The 19489-nt window shown below is 33.1% G+C and overlaps 2 protein-coding genes across 4 annotated transcripts; both read left to right on the top strand.

Moving 5' to 3' along the window:
- Positions 1-336: 336 nt before the first annotated feature.
- On the top strand, positions 337-11246 carry LOC133183358 (uncharacterized). 3 transcript variants are annotated; one of them, XM_061318315.1, is made up of 5 exons: positions 337-406; positions 8876-9142; positions 9348-9634; positions 9735-9842; positions 10183-11246. In XM_061318315.1, exons 1-5 carry the CDS (start codon positions 352-354, stop codon positions 10318-10320), a joined length of 855 nt encoding a protein of 284 aa, XP_061174299.1. In that variant the 5' UTR covers positions 337-351; the 3' UTR covers positions 10321-11246. The 3 variants fall into 3 exon arrangements, with proteins under 3 accessions (XP_061174299.1, XP_061174301.1, XP_061174302.1); XM_061318317.1 differs by lacking the exon at positions 337-406 and adding an exon at positions 5316-5405; XM_061318318.1 differs by lacking the exon at positions 337-406 and adding an exon at positions 8218-8502.
- A 5166-nt stretch (positions 11247-16412) lies between these two features.
- LOC133183357 (activating transcription factor of chaperone-like) lies at positions 16413-18670 on the top strand. The gene is made up of 3 exons (XM_061318314.1): positions 16413-16813; positions 17108-17206; positions 17989-18670. The coding sequence occupies exons 1-3, from the start codon at positions 16541-16543 to the stop codon at positions 18220-18222; spliced, it is 606 nt and encodes a 201-aa protein (XP_061174298.1). The 5' UTR covers positions 16413-16540; the 3' UTR covers positions 18223-18670.
- The last annotated feature ends 819 nt before the right edge of the window (positions 18671-19489 follow it).

The raw sequence follows: 19489 nt of genomic DNA, 5'->3' as shown, positions 1-19489 counted from the left end.
TACTATACTATACATTATGTTTATAGTATAGTAGATCTATATTTTTTAACAATTAAGCTGGGGAGTGCCTATGGCCTTTTTCACACATATCGAAGCGGTTTGATGATCAAGACTCATTTCCATTGTTTACTTTATTTATTTCCCGGGCGACAATTGATGGCTACATCAATGTTTTCTTGTTGAATAATAAGGTTGACATGGGAGTATAACCATATTTTACTCTACGCCTTACAAAATGTTCATTGTTGTAAATCTGGAAATTCCAAAATTCAAAACCTATTCAACCTACATTTTTGGTCACGATCCAAGGGTCCTAGTTAAAATGTCAATTCATCAAATCCTCCCTGGAGAATGGAGAGTGTGATGTGTGATCTGTATCCTCCCTTACCTGAGCCCAGCATCACAGGTAGTAAACAGCTTCACGAGAAAGCTTAATACCATTTTATCTCTGTTTGTATGCTTCTGTGGGTTATCACCATGACAGTTTATCTCTCACCGTGGCTACCCTTTTTATTATTCTAAACAAATATTATTATAAATTATATTCCTGTGAAATTGCTTGTAATAAGAACCTAAATTTCTATGCATAGAAAATTCTCACTGATATCGTATAAATTTGCGTTTCATAATAAGTAAAAAAAAAAAAAAAAAGACCATGAAAATGCAGTATTTCAAAGCTTAAAATGTATTATTGCAAAGCTTAAAATCAAGTCACATAAACGGTATTGCTGAAATAAAATAATTTGCATTATTTATGCTTTTATTCAAGAAGAAAACGGAAAATAACTTTAGACAGACGTTCGATTTCATGACGAGAATTTGTTTTCACAATTAGACGTTTAAAGACATGATTTTAGTAAAACGTTGGGAAAAAACATGAGCCCACTACACAAGTTTAATAGAAAATTTATATATTAAAAAATGTAATTTCTTTCAAAATGACTTATTCTAAGAAAATGCACAGGATATGAAGTAAAAGTAAAAATAAAGGAATTGTGGTCTCGAAAATCCAGTAAAAAGCAGGAATCGTGAATAAGGGAACAGTAAGCATCCCCTGTCGGTTCACTAGCCTTGAGTCCTCTATATTGATCAAGTTTTTGTTTGTTTGTTTTTATGTTGTTTAACGTCCCTCTCGAGAATTTTTCACTCATATGGAGACGCCACCATCTGCCGGTGGAGAGCTGCAAATTTTGTCCTATACTCGGCACTTACGGCCATTGAGCAGTGAGGGATCTTTTTCGTGCCAGCACCTACTGCGACACAGGACCTCGGTTTATACGGTCTCATCTGAAGGACCGGTCTCCACGTCCCACAGCGGAATTCGAACCCGCGACGTAAGGATCAACTCCTTACGCCGCGACTCTAGAGCAGACGCTCTAACCACTGCGCCACGCGGGCGACTATTGATCAAGTAAACGGTGTAATCGGTGGAAATAATTCGGGTAAAAATGAAGAGAAATGTTAATATACAATTGATAATATTAACTAAAAATATTACAGCATGCAATATATATATATATATATATATATATATATATATATATATATATATATATATATATATATATATATATATATATATATATATATATATATATATATATATATATATTGCAGAGCACCAAAAAAAAAAATTGCAGACTTACCTCTCTTATTCAAAAGTACAAAAACTTCAAACAATTATTAATTACTTATTTGTTAATCTTTTTTTAATTAAAAAAAAGTATTGATTATTGATTTTGAGTAAAACGTCATTACTCACAAATATGAAAAATTATACAGACTGTCACTAAAAAATATTGCAAAACTTAGATTGAGCTAAATTTCTCTTTGGAAAGACTTGTTTTCTGCAACCGAAGAAATTATATAGGTAAAGGCTTGTTAGATTTCTTAATTAAACAAATCAGAATATGATGCTTAAATTTTATCTAGAAAATTAGCAAGTATCAAAATCCAACTTTTAATTTGCTCTTATTTTTGTATCAGATACAATATTCCGATTAAGATTAAACAAAATTTCCATTAAAAATGTGCCATGAAAATACAACGTAACCATGTAAGTAAAAAAAGCCTTTGCTTGTCTTTATATTTTGAGAGAAATAATTAACTGATTCATGAAATATATTTATGAATGGGAAAGGGCTGTTAATTTATGTTTTCATACTAAATATGCCTAGTTAATCGTTAAATTTCAATGTCGAAGAAACTGTAATTGAAAAACTGAAGCTTTGTTTTTATTTCTCTCAGACCATACAATGGTATATGAGGTACATGAACATATTAACATAGATACAAAATACAAAGTCAAGTAAGGAAGAGTAGTATCAAATGAAAGAGTATTACTGAAAACAGACCAATATCTTTTTAACAAACAAAGACAGCTTTATCAGTGAGTCAACATTTGTGGTGGACATAAGATTCTCAAACTTATAAGTATTTACATGAAAACAATACTTCTTAAGCTCGATAATATTTTAAGGTAGTTTAATTCTTTCGGGTTTTTTAATATTAGAGGAAAAAAATAAATACATACATTTTTTCCAGGTAATGAATTCAATTTGTAGCAAAACTTAAAAAGAAAAGTTCTGTCACAATTCATATCCATTATCTACTTAAATTTTGTTTGAGTAAAAAATTTCATTGACATGAATAAAAAAATATCTTTATATCAGAAATTAAAATACTTATCATTTCTCATTTAGTCATTGGACGTTGTTTGAAGTGTGTATACATTGTATGGTAATTTTTTTTATGTATATTCTTTTTTAATTAATTGCCTTATGTATTTAAATGTTTCTCTGATCTGATTTTAAGCTATAACCACTATTTTTGGTGTTTTACTTTTTCTATGTTGTTTACATAAACTACAGGCGAAAATTAAAAAAAAATATAAAACGTTTTTTTATCGGGGTTTTAAATTTTGTACTTTCATTGCACTCTGAGCTGATGTTTTTTTTTTTAATTTGCTGAGTGATGTTCTATGTTCGTTGGTTGAAAAAAAAAAGTGTAAGATGCATGAAAACTTAAAAAGTGTGACTGTACTTACAGTATACATAGATTCAAAATTGAAAACAAAAAATGTGAATAAATTAAAAATTGTATTTTAAAAAAATAAGATTTCACTGTTTTTAATCTGGTGCATAAATTTAAAGCTTAACAGTCTAAAACAAAACGCGTGTAATATCTACTGTGTAACACAGAGCAATGAAACATGCATGATTAATGATTGTTCCTTCAAAATCAAAGAAATGTAAATACATCTCCACTGCCATGGTCATGTTTTCATATTCAACTCATTCTATTTAAGAGTCACAACTTTAAGTTTATAACGTGTACAAACACTGATTCAATTTTTATTTCCATTTTGACACAGATTCTAACATATAAAGACATCTATTTAAAAAATATATGACTTCATTAAGCATTCATCAAGCATACATACCTAAATGAATAAGTATATCAATGATTTTAAAGTTTAATTTAAGGAGAGATGATACAAACAAACTTTTATCAAAACTTTTGAAAATATCAATTTGAGTCATGTTTATATAAGTAAAATGAACAAGTTTAACCGTTTAGTTTTTTATTTTTCATTCAAAATTGCATAATAATGGGATTTAAAGTGACAAAAATTTGAATAGATTAATAAGGATGGTTGCCGAAAGGTAGAATTTTGAACATCATAGAAAGTTTAAAATGTCTTAATATTTTAAAAATTTATTATTTGCATCATTTGTAACAAAAATATGCCCAAAAATATATACCAATCCAGGCATCCGTTTTTTGTATCATCTGTCCTTAATCAGTATTGAGTTTCCTACATGAACATTGTATAAACACTTAGGTAAATGTCTCTTCCACAGAATTTTCAACGCAGTCACAACTACTTTGAAAAACTTAATTAATTAATTAATACAGTTAATGTACACACTTATAGGCAGATGTTTAGCTATGTATCTCTATATATGAGTATTGTATTTCAAATAGAGAAAATACTGACAGAAAAATTTGATTTTCTCTGTATTTCTCGGCTATTTGTAAAATCTAGTAAAATTCACTTCTATGTTACGAGGAAGAAATACCAGGTTTTACTACTATAATGAGTCTAACTTTATTACGTAACTTTTTTCAACAAAATAGAGCACCATGATGATCAAAAGAGTTTATCAGCTGATCCGCGACTGGCACATAGATCAGCTGTCTCGGAGCGTTTTTATCTTCTGTGAGATTAAATTCATTCAATTGAACAGACAATTGATTTAACCGTCAATGAAGGGATTTGTGTTGAATTTGTATTTTGCAATTATCATGGCTATAAAAGTTTTTACCATCAAAACTTGTGGAATGAACTTCTTGTAAATCTGAACAATTACTGAATTCATGAATCAAATAGATAACATTCTATGAATTACTGTTCCTGATTCTATTTGTTAATATCGATCTTCTAAAGTCAAGGTTATTGCACAGACGCCTGGTGTGGGGCCCTCTACGTGTTTTTTAAAGCTTGCATTTTGTGCGTTCTTTTAGTCAATAAAGGTGTGCGCATACTTAATGGATCATGTGATTAGGAATTCGCACGCAACTTATTTTCTTGGGTTTTTCCAACATTTCTAAGTTCATTCTGGTCGAACAAGAGTAAGCACGTACTTCCAGTAGGGCGCTTCTACACTGATCGTATACATAATATGTTTGCCTTGTCTTTCGCTTTAAGATAAGATATCGATCCTTTGAAGAAGAAAAAATAAAGGTATAACCATTTGATATAAAATAATGTATTATTTATGTCATTTTTAGCATTGTATACCTGTATGTGGAACATTTATGTTCGCATTTTGAGCGTTTTGGTCATTGATTCGATTTAGATTTCTATATTATTTTATTTCAACATCCTTACAAATATGGTTTATCAATTATATTCTGTTTAGAAACAGCAGTGTTTTTTTTTTGGGGGGGGGGGGGGTAAATCAGTTTTTCAAGCGTCTAAAATTAATCAAGCAATGTTATGGCATTTAGCGCCATTTACCTGTCCGTTCCACTTCGAGTAATAATGTCAAGGTCATTTAATGCTCGATTCAGCAAATCGTTTGTACCACGTGGTATAACAGATATGGTCTCTCTTTCCTCTGTTACCCTTATTTGGAATTTCTCTAAAGCCCTATATGGTTAAACAGTATTCAAGTCTATTGAAGGATAATATTAAAGTATATTGGTACGGATAGAAAACAATGTTTATCAACACCATGTTCCATAATCTGACTTGACCGTTTTTCTTCATGCCATATAAGGAAACGACGAAATAGAAATAAAATATGTAAACTTACAAAATTCGGTTTCTCTGCTATTTAGTATCATTTCATCAAAAATGTTTGGACTGCTTACATTTGCATACAGTAATCGTATCATTGGTAAGTGTTTACTTTAGTCTAACTATAAGAACATAACCATTCGAATTTAAATCATACCCAGAACATGAGAATTTTGGAGTGAATTCTTTTTTATTGACAAGACTGTAATACTAAAGCTATTGTACTGATCGCATATTATTTCTGCAAGAAGAACAATGCATTTTTGTGAATAGAAATGCATACTCGATAGAGCGTACCACACTATAAGTATTTTAAGTTCATTTGCAACATATAACAAAGTACTGGGATGAATTTATGTCGTATTACAGAGCATATCACATACTGTTTGAATGTCATTGTCTTGAAATCGATTGATGCTTTCTTTGCTAAACGACAATTTGTATGCTCGAGTGTGTGTTTCGCAAATAAACAAACTTGTTGCAAGCATTATCTAGACATTCATAATGTGGTTTGAATATTAATCTGCTTTTAATTCGACCATCAATAAGAATGGTGAAGCTGGACTGAGCTGGCAGATATTTAATAATACATGTAATAATAACCTTTATTTATCCAGGATTACACAATAAACATACAGCTAGTTTTCATTGTGGTTTAGCTTCAATCATATATTAGCATATGAATAATCAATATCTAAAATAGATAAACATTTCCATGTATAAACACACAATATAGAAAATCAAGCACATGCCATATAACATGGCCGATATTATAACCATACATTATAGAACTGGACACAATGAATGGTAAATAAAATTAAAAAGGTGCACAGATTTAAAAATATCCCCTGGAGTAGAGTTTCGACCATTTTGTTATAACTTGCTCTGAGTAGCTGCAAGCTTCTGTTTTTGGCCTGTGATAAATATAATGTTTATATACATATAATGTTTGAGATGCAATCATCCTACCTAGTTTGACGATAACTGACATCTCTTGTATATTGAAACACGTTAAGGCAACCGTGTTTAGTTTTTGACGTCCCACCGTGAAATTACCCGGGGCTTTAAGCTCATTCTTTCTGACACATCGCAACCCCGTCCCTTCTGCTCGATTAAAGACGGATTTTCAAATTCATGGAGATTTTGTTGAATGAAAATGTGAAGAAAAAAAATCGACAATTAAAAAAATCTTTGGGGAATATTTCTGATGACATTTCTTATAAGATTTGATTTATTCATACATGGAATTACATGTGTACATGATGAGGTTTTATGACAAGCAAGTTTTAACCAAAAATCGACTTGGATGGGAAAAGTGAGAGAAATCAGCTTTTATCGTATATATATATATATATATATATATATATATATATATATATATATATATATATATATATATATATATATATATATATATGCGTCCCTGCTATAACAGAATACAGTATTGCATATATTACTGTATGAAAGTAAAGATAAAAATCGAAGATGGAAGATGAGAATTCTCCGACCAAATTCTGAACTTTATATATGGGCATAAATCTCTCTCCCTTATATATATATGATAAGTTAAGATATGTTTTATTACTAATTCAGTGCCAAATGAGCATAAAGAGAACAAACTTACAAGAGAAAGGCCTAAAATATAGTTGAAAGAAAAAGAGAGAAAGAAAAAAAATCATTTAGACATACATGCACCTATATAAACATATACATAAAATAGACATATGACTCTTCAATGTATATATATATATATATATATATATATATATATATATATATATATATATATATATATATATATATATATATATATATATATTTCACGGAGAGATATGGGCATAGTTAAAGGATACTATTATAACTGTTTTGTTCACACCCTGTCTCTGGTCCGTCTACGCATATGTCCCTGCTGATTCATTGTTTTTTGTGACGTGTCTCGATCATCCTTTCGGGGGCCTCTCCTTATCTGAATGCAAATCTATGTCAAATATATGGAAAAACCAGAAATCTATTATTATCAAACGTTAAGCATGGCTCGATTTTGATTGGCTGAAGGGTGAGGTATTTTACGCTCTGTTAGACTGTACTTTATTTGACCGACAACGGTATCCATTGATAAATTTTCGCTGAATACAATTGATATTATATTTTTAAAAAAAAACATAAAATGATAAACACTGATAAACAATTTGTAATGTTGGCTCAAATTATATACAGTAGTAATGGATATTTGACCATTCTGTCGACAACACAATTAAATTTATAATGCATCAAATTTATAAGTTTTTTTTTTTATCTAGATTAATCAGTTTATAAAAATTGCATCGCAAATGATTCCTATATATTTTATCTTCATATCAATATCGATGTGTACTGCATGAAAAAAATAGAACGTGTGTGTTTGTGGGTAAGAGTATTCTTGATAAGCAAAGAAAAAATTATTTAAAAAAATCCATTCTTTTCCAAATTCAAAATTAAAGTATTATATATACAGATGTATATCATAATATATATATTTTTAACGTTTCAGATATCTTTGAAAGTAATAAAATATTTTGCTCACATTTTTCCATTAGTTCTTATTTTTATAAATAGAATTAAGGTTTTAAGTGGACCAAAGTCCTGGATATTGGCCATACAACACCGGCCGGCGTGTAATATAATCAAACAGCGTGAGTAAGGCTCTCGCCTTGTGAGTCTTAGTCATTCGTTCCAGCGTGGCGCGATCCAAGTGTATACAAAGCACACGTGGATATGTCCGACTTCCTTTCGTCTATCGATCTGTTTTTCGATCTGCTCGAGTAAAATTAAAATGATAATCAGTGTCTTTTTTCTTTTTACTAACTTCATGACGTCATAATCCTGAGTGAAATATTGAAATTATTCACCACTAGGATATACAGACCCCCCCCTTAAAGAACACACCGTAAACCGGCAGTTTATATACATATTCTAATTAGGGCTTATGATGACGTACTACCGTCATATGACTGTCTATAAATAGAAAAACACGAGCCGGTATTTAAACCACGCCGATTGTTGTGTTGATATTATTTCCATGACCGAATATACAGGACGTTGAGCATACGAAGGCTAAATAACAAAGTATTTCACAATCTTCGCGAAATAGTTTCATGACAGTGCATTCACGGGATAGCGTATTCTGTGCTTACTTGGAATTTTTGTCGATGGTAGTGGTAAGATTCGTTTCTTTCCTTAAAACAAATGAAAATGATTTATCTGTATAAATCAAATGAGTTAAATGTAAATAAACAATACATTATTTGTAAACAAACGCCTTTGTAAATAGATTACTGGTTGTGGGTATCTCAGCAGGCAAGCGTCTTACTGCAAACTGTCGGTGGAAATTACAAATCCAGTTAAAATTTTATTAAAATTCCAGATTTAAGCAAATGATTTCGATGCACTTTAACCATGCCCCCCCCCCCCCGGGCAAGAAAAATGCATAATAGACCTCACCTACCACGAAATTATAATGTTTAATATACTGAATTTAATTTATAATTATCAATAATTCATTATTTTATTTTTAATCATTTAATTTTGCAGAAGACATGGTTAAGCAGGACAAAGTAGACATCCTGGACTTGTTTCTAGAAAGCGGTGTGGACATAGGACATTTTCTATCTGAAGAAGGCCAGGCGTTTACCCGACCTCGAGTCATAATGGATGATATAGTCCCACCCTGCACCCAGACGGACATTCAACAGGATGCTGTTCTAGACAACACCCTCTATGCTGAGGTGGATTTTCTGAATGACAATGTCTCGGCGGTGGTGGAGGTTAGCGAGCAGGTCACTCCTCCAGTGATACAAGGTGAGGCATTGATCAATAAATCGGCATTGGTTTCTTTATGTACTAAATCATATGAGACATGAAAGTAGACACAACCTCAGTATATAAATACCCTGTTAACAGTTAGCCATATCAAACTACGAATGTAATTTAACACAACATATACAGTTTAAATTTTACACCACATGTAAATTGATACAGAGACCAGAATTCTTTTAATTTTCAGATTCTGTAGCAGAAGTGGTTATAGAAAACAGCCAAAGTTCTACCTCATATCATGATTGCATTTCTGATGGCTTCCATCACTTGGAGGAAAATGTCGCAACCCAGTTCCCCTTTGATGACCTTGACCCCTCTCAGAACTTCTTTGCGGAGGAGGTCTCGGAGGCAGACCTGGACATCGATCTTAGTCCTCTACTGAAGGAAGGAATCAAACATAAGATAAAAGCAAGAAGGATTGCAGAAGGGAAGGAAGAAATCCGGGTAGAGTTCAAAGAGCCATCTCCTGAACGGGTATGTAATGTTATTGAGTTTACAATACCGGGTAGTAATTATCGATTGATACAATTAGTCAGTCGCGAATTAACACTCGACACTTGTTTGATTCTTGCAGTTAACTCCCGAGGAAGAAGAACGTAGAAAAATAAAGAGAGAGAAAAATAAACTGGCTGCTCAGAAATGCCGGAACAAGAAGAGAAAACTAGCTGACACGCTCGAAGAGGTATCTATTTCTCAGAAGAGATATTGATTTGAAAATTGAGAAGTGTCAACATTGAAATCATTTTTGATGTGATTATTTTTCTGTGTACACCTACGAACGTAATAGGATTAAAGGGGTGGAGATGGAAGAAAAGGGGAAGGGAGCTAGGTAGGGAAGGAGAGAGGGGAACAGAGGGAAGGAAGAAGGGGAAAAAATGGGGATGAAAGGAGGGATAAAAGAGAAGCATTTCAAAATTGTCCATCACTACATTTGAAATCAAAAGAATCAAACCAGCAACAAATGAAGCAAATCTAAATGTTAAATTCTCAATGTTAACATAGATTAATTTTTTGATTTACAGGAAACATTACGACTGGAAGAAAAACAGGAGAAATTACAGGACCAGGTCCAGAGGCTGCGGGAGGAACGCGAGCACCTGCTGGACCTCCTTAAAATTCACAGCCAGGTTTGTCCCAAGATGGCCAAAATAGGGTCGTGACGTCATAAACTAACCCTCACTGGCATAACATGCGTATGAGCTGTTCCCAAAGAACTTGTAGACAAACTAAGCATTCGTTTAAAAGTTCAGAGAAGTTTCATACAAGAAACTGCATCCAAGTGAAAAAAGCGGTTTCTCTGCGAATTGATCCCACCGTTTTCCTAGAGACACGTGAAGGGAATCACAAGATTTTGATTCTTCGAGAGACTTGAATTCTAGTTCCTGTCTAGGCAAGGTCAACAATCCATATACTTTAAATGGTGCAAACTAGTATATGACGACTTGGTTCGTTTTCCGTCCAAGAAGTGACAAAAAACAACAAAAACTAAGTTTTATTAGTTAAAATAAAGATCTGATATTTAGTTAGTATTAATAGAAGTCTGTTATTTGTTGTATATTTTATACATGGTGTAACAGGATAAAATTAATGACAAAACCATGCCCCAGAATCATGAGGCAGTCTTAGACTTAAGTCAAAATTTCAGTCAATAATATTTCAGTCTATAATAATTTTTCTGACATAAATCTAAAATTGCCTCTTGATCCTGATGCTGTTCCATGTGGTCCACTTGCCAATCTTTACATTAAACCAGAAATATTTTCAATCAAATGGCTCCTAGTATAAATGGCAGCAAATTTTATGAAAACTTTATTTTGTTTCATGCGATATTTTGTGAAAAATCAATTTCTACATATTTAATTTGATAATGACAGATCAGGGATTTGAGAATGTATCCACTTCAGGTTTAAAATGAGAAATGTATTTTATGTAAAATAAACACAGATTTATTACAATATAGATAAGAATGTGATAACATGTGATGTAAAATCATTTCTGTTTATAATGCATGCAAGCCTTTCTCTGTTGTTGTCGTTGTTTATAGAATGTAATATTTATGTTGTTGTGTATTAAATTTTCAGTTGTTCATTGTTGTTATTTTATGAAATCGTCAGTCTGTAAAACGGGGAGGAACTCTAGCCCAATATTTTATTATAGGAACTACATGTAACTCAGCAGCAAACGAAGTACAATAAATAAATGACACGCTTTTTGAATTGAAATTTTTAACTTCCAATTTCTGAGTAGATGCATTGAAATTTAGAAATACATATCAATTAAATATTTGTTAGGACTGGAATTGAAAACAATATTTGAAAAACAATCAGCTATATATGTACATGCATTCTTCTACTTTAATTTTGTAACTTGGTCTCCTTTGGAGGGGGAGTAAAATTATAGTGTATCTTCCGGTATTTTAGCATTCACATGTATATACATGTATGTTCTTCAAAGCGGAGCATCATCTTGCATGCTTAAATATTGAATTGATTTTGCGTTTAGAACTATATCTGCCACCTGGTATCTTTGTAGTAAGTCAATACAAGACTGAAAGTCTTGATCCCTGACCTTTAATTACATGTACCTGTACTTATATATCAAAAGGTTTCTCCCTCTGACAACCTAGTATCTTTGTAGCAAAGACTTAGTATGTGTTGGAAAGGCAAAACGGTATTCTTAAAATATGTTGTTTTCCCCCAACGATATTCGAGTTATTTTTGTGTGCATTTTGAGACATCGTCTCAAACCATAAGCCAGAAAGTACGATCCTCTACAATCCTGGAGAAAGACAGGACTCTGGACAGTACCTTGTTCAACAAAACGAACAAACATTTGTATTCAAAAATTAGAAGACCAAGAGACCTTAGAAAAAAGAGGCCCAAGGGCCTTAACACTTAACAGTCACCTGTGTATAATACTAGTACAACACTGTAAAGGATCCATAGAAGTATAACTAAAAAATAAACTAATACATGAAACTATATGCTGCCCAAAAGCAAGAGGATGATGAGAGATCAAGAAAATAATTAGTTTAGTACTCAGTAATAAATGTAAAGTATATTTATCTATTCCCCTACTCCCCCCCCCCCCCCCCCACCATTTGTCACTGTTTAGTACTCAGTAACAAATCTTAAAGTATATCTATCTACATAACCTTCTATCACAATGAAAACTAAACAAAAAAAAAAAAAAATAGTGCTTGAGCACTGTTTCTGAAACCATCTCATTCCCCCTCAAAATGCCTTCTCTTGGTCTTGGTCCTTGAAGAACATTTAATGCAAACAAAGATAAAGTAGTTTTGTCTCATTTTTATTTATCTATTATTAACAAGTCTATGTGACCTTTAAAACAATGAAAGTACTTTTGTATTAAATATTATAAAAATTCACTTATTTAATTGACCTTTCATTGACATTATTTACAGTAATTTATTATCATAGATGAATAGAACAGGGTAATAACTTCTCCCATAAGAATACAAATTAATAGAGACCGCAAATTAACGCTAACCCTGGGGTCACAAATTTCACAATTTTGAAAGAGATACCCTTGCTCATGGTAAGCATGCGCTTAGTTTATCTGCTAAATACCCAGGACCAAAGAAGATTTTCAAGGAATTAATGCATTTTCACTATACAATCAATAGAGCCCCGCACTAAAACCAGAACCCCCTACCCAGGGATAATAAAATTCATAATTTTGGAAGAGTCACCCTTGCTCATCATAACGATATATCTAGTTTTTGTTTGCTCAATTTTTCAGAGGAGAGAAGACTTTCAAAGAAATGACACATTTTCACAATATAATCAATAGACCCCCCCCCCCCCCGAACCCCTGACCCTGGGGCCACATTTTTTTCAAGTTTTAAAGAGGCACCATTGTTTATCATAACCACTTACCTAGTGTATCTGCTAAATAAACAGGGGTAGAGAAGAATATTTTTGAAGAATTTATTCATTTTGACTATTTGATCATTATAACCCTGAGTCCATGAATTTCACAATTTTGGTAGAGGGATCAATGCTTATTACAACTATGGCAACACTTCAACTGCTTGATGTCTAGGAGTAAAGAAGATTTTTAAAGTTTGCATTAATTTTGATGGTTTAAGTCTCCCCCTCAAGTCCCAAGGGGACAGGGACCATGGAATTCATACCTTTTGTTTCCCTTTACTCATAAATGCCTTATGCCATAAATGGTTGAAACTGTTTCAGTGATTCCACAGAAGAAGCTGAAAATGTTCAGATAATAACGCCGAACGACGGACGACGCACTTCGACGGACAAAAACAGATAGCAATAGGTCACCTGGGTCACCCAGGTGACCTAAACAAACACACACACATTGTGTATGCATTGCTTCATTGTCGTTGTATAGTGAAATTTTCCCTATACAATGATCTCCCGCGGAAGACTGGCTAAATATGTATAGTAAGATAACCCCCCCCCCCCCCACCCCAAGGAAGACTGGCTATATGGTGAAGCAAGACCAAAAAGAACTGTTCGGAAACTAATTTTGAAGGTGTAAGCCTCGCTCTGAAGGGGGAAGCCTGACTATATAGTAAGACTTACATCCCAGGAAGAACCTTCAGCAGTGTACCTCTACCTTTGACCATCTGAAACAAACAAACAAAACAAACAATTAATATAGGCCTATTCGTTTGACCATCTGTAGCATAGATGTGGCGAGTGTGATTATCCCAATGGTACTTTCCTTCCGGCTATTTTAGTTACATTGTATAATAGTAATAAGGCTACCCTAGTGCCTGGAGTAGTTTTTTTCCCCATACATCTTCTTGCCCCCTACCGCCCCATAGCCTGAGAGAGCGTATCATAAAACTGTGCCCGAATTCAGTCAGTGTCTTTGAAGCTGACCTTTAATGTCCCAATCAATATGTTTTTGATCGTATAAAAAAAACAACAACAAAATGACAGAACAAAACAAAACACGAATGAAACGAAAAAAGAATTTTTAAGACATGGCACAAAAAGTAGGACCCCCCCCCCCCCGGCCTCTTCGTTTTACGTATGATATTTAATACACAGAATACTCTCCCCATACTAAAAAGTTATCAAACCCAGAACGATGTCAAGAAGAAAGTCCAATGTTTACTTGAATGTACAGCATTTCTACTTAAGCACGAGGCCATGCAAGGATACTACTACTAATTAAAAAAAAAACAATGAACATTTCTAGGGAATGAAGACCCCTGACACACCCCTCCCCCGCCGATGTGCAATTCATTTACTATATTTATTTACTATTTGCCATCCTTTATCATAAAATAATGGAGAAAATACATTTAATACAACTGTACTGGTTAATATTTAAAAATCACGCATTAGCAAACTTTTTAGATTTAATAAGAATGAAGAATTTTCATTTCTTATATTATTCAGAAGAAATCGAGTTTTAGAATTCAAAATTAAAATCATTTGTACAAAATGAGAGAAAAAAAAGACATATTCGATGACAACTTTACAATGTACAATGCAATACACGGAATCGAGAAACCATGAAAACAGACAATGTGATTAACAAACTACGTCATAATAATTAATTCACTCTGGAAAATCCAGATTTTTTTATAGGAGTGAGCCATAGCCGTTTCTAAATGATTTAATTCCAGCCAGGAATGACGAATAGTGTATTCAGAAAAAAATGCATTGAAAGATTTCTATATATAGGCCATGGTTATAACTGGTAATCAGACATCAGATCTGACAAAGCAAGTTAAATTTATTCACTCACGCCATTCTTACAATGCTACGAGTGGCACGTACATGTTGAATTTACAACATGTATATACTATACTTTTAAGGAAGCCGACAGCAAAAGGGACAGAACTCCAGCATATGATAAAGATAGATTAAATTAAAAACAATCTTCTACAGTTTTAAAATATAAATTTAATGAAATTTTCAAAAAAAATTTCGTAAAAGAAATAGGTACTCAGTTCGTTTGTTTTGTTTTAGATTGACATGGCAGAAAAATGATGCAAATATTCAAAGTGTTGGCTCATTGTAAATTCCTCACATTCAATCCAGTTTCCAGAAATTCAGAAGAAATTACTGGAGGTAAGCTCATGATAAAAATCATTCCCGTGTACGACATTTTTGTGTCGTAATTTTGGAAGCTAGAGAATTTATTTCAGCAAGTGACATCTTATTAATTTATTCCACTGGCTATATTACAAAAAGAATTAGTGCAAAAATCTTAAAATATGTGAACTGTTGTACTATTTATGATATTGTATGTAGAACTATACCCTCTTTGGGCCTAAACCTGCATGCACCCCTTCCCTTATTTAAAAAGCAGATCAGAAAAATTTTGTAGCTTACGTTCTACATTAAATGCATGCGCTTAAGGTTTTGGGTCAAATAAGTATTGATATTGTTTACTTACAATTTCTGCCGACGAAGGTTAACCAAGATCGCTTATGAAATATGTGAAATCATTGCCTCATCAGACCGTTGGATCAAGACGTGTACTGGAAGTACAGGCTTCGTGATAAAAACCTCTGTCTTTTTGATTTAGCTAAAGGAATTCATTCAACAATAAACTTTTCATATACATTTGACACTATATTATTTTTATTTCTAGCTTTCATCTAGCTTATATGATGATATGATAATAATTTTGAACAAGTATCAAGACCTGCAAGTTTTAAACAGCTGCAATTGTTTAAATTAAATTAAACTTTCATATTCAAAATGCACATAGTAAATTTATACATTATAACACTAGTTTCATCATTCAGTTTCATAACAGAGAAAATCTTTGCAGTCCAGAATATTCTCTGAAGTAAGTCAACCAATCGGGGATCAACTCGTATTCGTAAAGAATATTTATAGACACGCAACAAAGTTAGAAGTTTCGTCACCGTTGTAAAATACCTTAGGTTGATATAAATAAGTCGACCTTCACCTTCAAGGAAGTATGGAATGCACATCGTGTTTACATTTTACGCAATGACAGATTAGCGCCAAATGAATGAGTTGAAAAAAGGCTTGATTAATAATCTTAAAAGCACAAAATTAAAGTATCAATAATTCCTTCTTCTAGTATTATATAACCCAAATTCAATATAAGTTTTCTTTACATTGATAATTGTATTAAATGAAAATTATTTTTAGCCGCGATGGGAAGCCGTAGTTTTCATTGGTCGATTTTCTGATGCAAGACTGAATGAGTTTAAATATTATGACACAAGGTGATTCCCAGCATTCACGCACTGATCAGCTGAGAAGAAGAGTCGCCGGTAACGCAAAAAGCAAAGTCAAATATCGCCGTCAGACATCATTAAAAGAAAAGTAGCAAATACAACTAAATATTTAGCATTTTTGTGTCGTAAAGAGCAAGGAATATTAAAGATTCACCATGGTTCGAGTTTTGTGTCACAATCAAGCAGGAGGGTGTTGTCGTGGTCAGCCAGAAGATCTGACCCCCATGGAATTTACAGAGGGGAAGACCTGCAATGTTATTGATGCTGCTATGGCTAACCGTGCTGCAGGTGCCCTGAATGCACACAACGAGGATTCAAATTTAAGCACCGATTTTAATTCCCCCGGAACAAGCTCCGACTCGGGGTCTTCTAGCGATAGCGACTCCCTGTACGTTGCTGAGGCGGATCCAACTGTTGACCAAAAAGAGGTAAACTGACCTTCTTAATTCTTGTTTATGTTGAGCATTCAAAAGCCAATTTTTCTGATTAAAATGCATAAAGCAAAACTAAAGTATACTTGCCTGCATTTTCTGCTTGTCATTTTCAAATAAAATATGGTGTAAACTAAAGTATATTAGGAACATATATGAGTATTATATGACATGTATACTAGTACATGAAAGATTAAGAATTGATATAATTGTCCATCGTGGGCTTTCTTCTTTAATCACATTTCAGTGTGTGTCAGACGTTTAATATTACGCCTTAATTTACATCTTCAGGTCAGTGAAATGAAACGCCAGCGTAGAAGAGAAAGGAACAAAGTGTCGGCTCAGAATTATAGGCAAAGAAGACGCGCCCAGACCAGCTCCCAAAACCAGGTAAATAGTGCACCTGTCGCACAGGTCAAATTGTATATTACCTTTTGAGCCATACCTATTCTATAGGGTGAGGATGGGTGATGTTGCACACTTTGAAAATATATTAATTGAAAGTTTAAAAAAAATGAAAATTACTCTAGGCAATGGTCTGGTCTAGTTTTCTTTCAGAACACTGTTACAAATGTCATTGTTTGGCATCATTGCCTTAATTAAATTTCACACATGACGGATTTTTCTGTGGTCATTAAAAATATTACTATTACAATTAGACCGAAATATAAAAAATGAGTATCACTATCTTGCTTATGATATAAAAACTTGAACAACAAAACTTGGCCATATAAAAAAAAACCCCTAAATTTTAACGTTGTTCACGATTTCTGCTTTAACGTTGTTCATGATTTCTGCTTGTAAAGTTTTAATTGTCCATGTTCGTAAGTAGGACAAAAAGGATGGCGTGCACAGAAAAAGAGAAATTCCATGACAAACCAAATTAATAATAATAAAGAAAAGAAGAGGAAAGGTCATCAGACGTAGTCATTGAAGGGGCACAACCATACACGTTTGTTTTTCTATTGTATAATATATACTGACAAAATTATTGTCCCCCCACCCCGTACCGTCCGATTCCTACTGGCTTGTACTCCAACAATAAGAAATAGAAACGGTTGTAGACAATTGATAGACAACACTGATCTGCATGCATTGGTTGTAAAAACACCTGATCCAAGTTTCTCATGTAATCCGATTCCTCAATGACCGAAGACTGTTTCTACTTTCAGATACTTGCCGACTTAGAAAAGCGCCACCAGGAGCTTTTAGAAATGGTTCGCAATCTCGAGGAACAGAAGTCCATCATCGAAGGGTTGATTAAGAAGAAGGCCAAGATTCCTTGGCCTTGGGGCTATCATCCTACAACACATCCTTATGCCCCCGTGACAGAAGGAATGTGTGGATCTGCCGCCAGCATGGACGCCCCCATGTCCATGACAACGAGTGCGATAGTCGCATCGTGATGCTCAGTAAACCGTGAAGGAGTTTTACTGCCGCTCACCATGTACTATATGTATGCGCCTGCGCGAGGGAGACAACGTCATATCCCGTGAATCTAGCTGTGTTGGCCCGGGGACTTGAAATTGATGGGCTTTTACAAAGATTCCCTCGAAAGGGGGGCTTTTGCAGCACATTAGATTGTATGACAAATTGTCTCATGTATTGTGAAGTGGAAAAGTATGACAAACACCAATATTTTGTCAGAGAACTGTCAAATATTGAAGATTTTCAAGTTCCCATGACTTCCGTAATGTTCTAGCTCAGACCAGACATTATGACTTACAATGTGTATAATAACTGCCATGTTTGTTTTCAATCTTTTTTAAACATAATTTGTGAGCGGCAGATGAAATATAACATTGTTCAAGTTTTTTCCATTGAACTTGTGATTAAATATCGTCATGTACTGTTTGTTTGTTTGTTTTGTTTTGTTTTTTTTTTTTTTTTTTTTTTTTTTTTTTTTTTTTTGCTTTGAATCCAAACATCGTCAGAGCCAGAGAAGAAGTAGGCCAAGGCTGATAATAAATACTTGTCGACATTGATTGGAGAGCTACCTCCATCGATATCATTAAGAATTATTTCAATAATAAAACTGTTTCATGTTCTTATTAATAAACTAATCCAAACTCAGCACCAGGTACATATGTAACGGGTTACTAAACTAAGATCAGAATAAATCTATACATTGTATAGTCTAAAGAAAAGTCAACTTACAAAACACCTTGAGATTTTATAAATTGAAACGTTGATGATCATGAATGTCTTTAAATTTTGATGTTTCAGACTTTCGCGTCTGCTGCAAAGATAGTCTTTGATACACCGCTTTGTTTAATTTTCACATGGAGGGAAAACACCCCTAACTGTTATTAATCAAATCCTATAATTGACCCCAGTATAAGATTTCATTTTTTTTATTGGAATATATTTGATTATGTATCGGATAATAAATGGATTAGACAGCAGGCATTGCCTATATAAGCCTCCTCTATAAAGTTTTTAAAATTACATGTACTGTAAAAGTTGTCATCTCTTTAAATGATTCGAATTCTATCACAAACTTATTTATAGATACAAATGATAACTCTATATAGTATATTTTCTGTAATCTGTGATGTATTTTGTCCTCATTTGGACCCTGATTTGGTAATAAACTCTCCTTTTTTTAAAATATATTCTATATTTCCTGTCAATCCAAATGATTATTAACGTATTTTCTATGAATTCTTCACA

Source organism: Saccostrea echinata, unplaced genomic scaffold, assembly GCF_033153115.1.
Source record: "Saccostrea echinata isolate AGI-Se365-2 ecotype Australia unplaced genomic scaffold, CSIRO_AGI_Sech_v1 ptg000009l, whole genome shotgun sequence".
Lineage (NCBI taxonomy): Eukaryota > Metazoa > Mollusca > Bivalvia > Ostreida > Ostreidae > Saccostrea > Saccostrea echinata.
This window is presented reverse-complemented; position numbering and strand designations above follow the sequence as displayed.